The sequence below is a fragment of the Branchiostoma lanceolatum genome, chromosome 11 (assembly GCF_035083965.1).
Source record: "Branchiostoma lanceolatum isolate klBraLanc5 chromosome 11, klBraLanc5.hap2, whole genome shotgun sequence".
In the NCBI taxonomy this organism is placed as follows: domain Eukaryota; kingdom Metazoa; phylum Chordata; class Leptocardii; order Amphioxiformes; family Branchiostomatidae; genus Branchiostoma; species Branchiostoma lanceolatum.
In genome coordinates this window covers 8,828,383-8,832,738 of record NC_089732.1, presented here as the reverse complement: position 1 = coordinate 8,832,738, position 4,356 = coordinate 8,828,383, and the positions used below count along the sequence as shown (strand labels likewise).

Below are 4,356 nucleotides of genomic sequence, written 5' to 3'. Positions count from 1 at the left end.
CGTTACGTTAACTTGAAGGCACTCATGTCTCTATTTCAACTCAAGCTTATGTGTTAAAGATAGATAGAAAAGTAAGTCATTTCACGTTTGTTCGTTCGTTCAGACTCTTGTACTACCCAGTTACACATATGGCAGCAAGTTTCCTTGCTTTACTGAATCCGTAGCAGGGTATGCATTTATATTACAGGGTATACATTTACATTAGCCTTTATCCTTTATAGTGGCTTTAACGTGCTCGAGGTACCTCCTCGAATACAGGGCTCCCATATTACGTCCCATCCGAAAATTGGGTGCAGCCCCAACCGATATGTCCTGAACTTGGATTGGACCGTGGTCTCCCAGTCACCAACTACTTGGCACTAGTATTTATAACATCCTATACTAGGTCTGTAGGAATCCACTCTATTTGCCAGCGATGTCAAAGTCCGTCGTGAAATGCTAATTTCAGAACGACAGACCAGGTAACGTTGTCAAGGTACGTGCTACCGATATCACGTCCTTCCCCTTTCCAACTATACACATGTAGTTACTGCGCTATCTTACAGAACTTAATTATAATCTCGTCAGAAAATAAACAAGTCGCAAATGGCTAGAACAATCTTCATATTTGCATTTAGCGTCATTTCCTTAGTTAAGATGGCAATCGGCAATTGATAACTTTACATTAGATACATGGAAATCCTGATGGTAAGTTCTTTGTGATCAACGTAAAGGTGCTCCTGTCACGACAATTTTTTGCTCGTAGGTTTAAACGTGTTACTCTGTCACATTTATAAAGTGCGTATTAATAGAATTTCAGTACAGGATGCACAGGTATTTGCAAAGCATGAAGCATTAATAATCGCAAAGAATTCTTTGTGTGACACAAAGATAATGTACCATGTATTTGTACGAAGAGGGTGGGGTGGTCTTATTTTGTACCTACCTATTGTTGTAAGTTTTTCTTTAATGCCATTTTCATTCATAATCGTAACTTGGAAATAACATACCATGTATTTGTACCAAGAAGGTTGGGCGTTCTTCTGTTGTACTGAGCCTATTGTTATAAGTTCTTCTATGATATGATTTTTATTCATTATCGTACAGGATTCTTTGTGTGATACAGAGATTTTTACGAAGAGGGTGGGGTGTTCCTCTATTGTACTGACCTGTTGTTAAAAGTTCTTTTATAATGTCATTGTCAATCATAACCGCAAAGACTTCTTGGCGTAACGTGGAGATACAGTAATATGCCATGTAGTTGTTCAAAGAGGGTGGGGTGTTCCTCAATTAACCAAACTTACCCACCGCACCAACATGTTGTCACGGGTTCTTCTGTAATTTTCATTCATAATCGCAAAGAATTCTTGGTGTGATACGTAAATAATATACCATGTATTTGTACAAAAAGGGTGGGGTGTTCCTCAATTAACTAGACTTTCCCCACCAGTGCCGACCTATTGTTTGATTTCCAACAAGAATTTTTATGGTTGTTTGCCAATACTACAGTATCCACATGGACACGGTAGTGTGGGAGGGCGGGGTATTGTACCTTGACACTATTATCTGGTTTCTCCACGATACGATGGAACTTGGGCGGGGATGATGACGTATTGTACAAGTAGTACAGTACAAGGCCGTGAACGAAGGGCAGCTCATTACACATTGAGTCTTGGACATCGTTAAGTACAGTGTGCTACATGTCTACTGCGAAGATGATGTGGAGAAAGTTGTCCATACTGTCCTTGCTTTACCTGGCCTGTGGCGTCATACGCCTTACATCAGGTGAGTTGTGTTAAGGTCTTATACTCAGTTATTTGTACTCAGTTATTTGTCTAGTTCAAAGTATCCGGAACATAGACTTGCCTTGTAGTAACAACTATATCTTATTCACGTACTTTCCTGCTGTGCTAAGTTCTAAACGTTTTCATAATCTTCTTTCTCAAGCCCAATGTAATGGCGGCGCTCCTTTAACGCTGACGGAACAAGGTCCTCGAGAATTCACCACACCAAACTTCCCCCACGGCGCGTACCCCATCAATGCTCAATGCCGCTGGCTCATTCAGGTCACAAGTGGGACCATCAACCTAGAGTTCCCCGACTTCAGCTTTCCGACAGAGTTTGTATGGGGAAATGTCCCATGTGCAACTACAAAGGTGGACGTTTTTGACGGCGCCACTACGTCATCGCGCCCGCTTGGCACGTACTGTGAGAACACCGCTCCCCCTAACGTGACGTCATCGACAGGTACTTCCATATTGGTGTCTTTCACGGGAGGTGCGTTTGCAAGAGACGGACACGGATTCCGAGCGACATTTACAGTTATAGGTGAGCTCTGTCCCTATTCAAGATAGTCGCCTTAAAACATTTGCATGAACGTGTTGCATTTTTACGTTTCTGACAATTAAAGATATGCCGCAAACACAGCCAATGGTGACAACATCATTCACGAATAACGCGAAATGCTTTTATCGGTAGCAGTGGTTACAAAAGCACGACGAGCTAAACTATTTACAGACTCTAGACGATTTCTATGGTCAAAATCTGTAAAGAAAAAATAAGATTTAGATTTCTCCATCTCAAAATTCCTTCCCTTCAGGTGGTAACCCGGTGGCTACAACACCTCCGCTTCTAGACAGCACCACGGCCCCACACATGACTACTCCGTCCTTGACAACACCAGGTAAAGGCGACTCCTAGATAGATTATTAACCTGGCGTGCAATATTTACCTTTCTACCTGTGTGGTCTCCTATTATAAACCATGCTTTAGCTTCTAAGTCCCAAAGTTATGGCGACACAAAGTGCAACTTTAACATACTTGCCAACTACACAGTTGTATTTGGTTGCCCCAGCATGTCTTTCTATCATTCCTGTTTTCTGTGACAACTGTTTCATAGGCATGCATGTTTAAAAATATTTCATGTTTCCAACTGCGCATGCGCGTCGAAATTTATCGTGGGTGATATGTCAAAGGTGAAGGTCAAAGAACATAGACCGTTTTTGTCTGGACCCTGTTTAATACATCTACAGACGTGTTTTGTATATATGTCTCAGGGGCCTTCACCCTTGACATATCACCCACCATACATTTCTATGCGCATGCGCAGTTGGAACTAAAAATGTCTTCATTGTAGTTTCTTGTCGCTCCAGAAGCAGACGAGTGTGCAAGCAATCCTTGTCAAAATGGAGCCACGTGCCAGGATGCTGTTAACTCCTATACATGCACCTGCCCACCTGGATACGAGGGGAACACCTGTGCAACAGGTATGTACTCTGTACCTCCTTTGATGTTGCGCCATGGTTGCTTAGGTACTTGTCACATTCGTCGACTTCCTACGATAGGTTCACGACAGAGAATTGAGGTCATTCTCGGGACGGTCGTGTGAGTGTCGTATAAAATTAAGTTGTCTTGTGACGGGAACTATTACCAACATGCTGTTCTGCTAGTCTCTACCAGACTAACTACACTAGCTTTCGGGAGAATATATGCCAGGGGAGTTTGGCTACTACAGCGTTTCATTGGCCAGGTGCAGTTCCCTCGGTAGGGGAAATGTTGACCATACCGCGGACTGACTTTCCTGGGAAATTATTTCCATTTTTCTCGAATTCTAAGATCCAAGGAAGGCCTGATGAAGGCTACTGTTCTGCCATAGCCTCGTTGAAAATCCGTTGAGAAAAAAGAATTGTACGACGAATGTGAAATGTATTACCTGTGACACAAACTGTTCAAACATGGAAACTATCACAGATGTGTACTTTTGATTTCTTACCAATCTATTTCCTATGTTTATGATGATTTTCCCCCTATAGCTATAAACGACTGCTCAGGAAATCCATGTCAAAACGGCGGCACCTGTACAGATAGACAATTCTTCGCCGGATACTACTGCACCTGCCCAGCTGAATACGGAGGAATATACTGTGAAATAGGTAGGTAAATAACATGTTTGATCCCTTTTTGTTCAGTTCTTGTCGTTACATCAATGGATTTGATCTCACAAAGATTAAGTATGGGAAGGCATAATTGCGATATATCGCCACATGTATTTAGAGAAAAAGATGAGTGCAGCCTTTGATTTACACGATACCTTAATGAGAGTGTTTTCGACTTACTCCGTTTTATTTTCTTGTCGACAGACCTACAAAGTATAGACGAATGTGTCAGCAACCCTTGTCAACGTGGGAGCACCTGTCTAGATGCATTGGGCAGCTACACTTGCAGCTGCGCACCTGGGTTCCAGGGAACTAACTGTGAAACAGGTACTGGAGGGCAATGCTCAACTGGACACGTGTCATTGCATAATTTTAGGACCTATGACTCTATACATTGTATTAAATTTCCAGGACGCCCAAATAAGCGATTTGCAATAATAAA

At 42.3% G+C, this 4,356-nt stretch overlaps 1 protein-coding gene across 1 annotated transcript in view; it reads left to right on the top strand.

The window, feature by feature from the left end:
* Positions 1 to 1,402: 1,402 nt before the first annotated feature.
* Positions 1,403 to 4,356, top strand: part of LOC136445185 (fibropellin-3-like) — a 3,884-nt gene continuing 930 nt past the window's right edge. The window contains exons 1-6 of the mRNA XM_066443053.1: positions 1,403 to 1,764; positions 1,927 to 2,307; positions 2,579 to 2,662; positions 3,132 to 3,245; positions 3,792 to 3,911; positions 4,119 to 4,241. Of these exons, the coding sequence (XP_066299150.1) occupies positions 1,680 to 1,764; positions 1,927 to 2,307; positions 2,579 to 2,662; positions 3,132 to 3,245; positions 3,792 to 3,911; positions 4,119 to 4,241 (907 nt within the window). The 5' untranslated portion in view covers positions 1,403 to 1,679. The remainder of the gene's footprint in view (positions 1,765 to 1,926; positions 2,308 to 2,578; positions 2,663 to 3,131; positions 3,246 to 3,791; positions 3,912 to 4,118; positions 4,242 to 4,356) is intronic.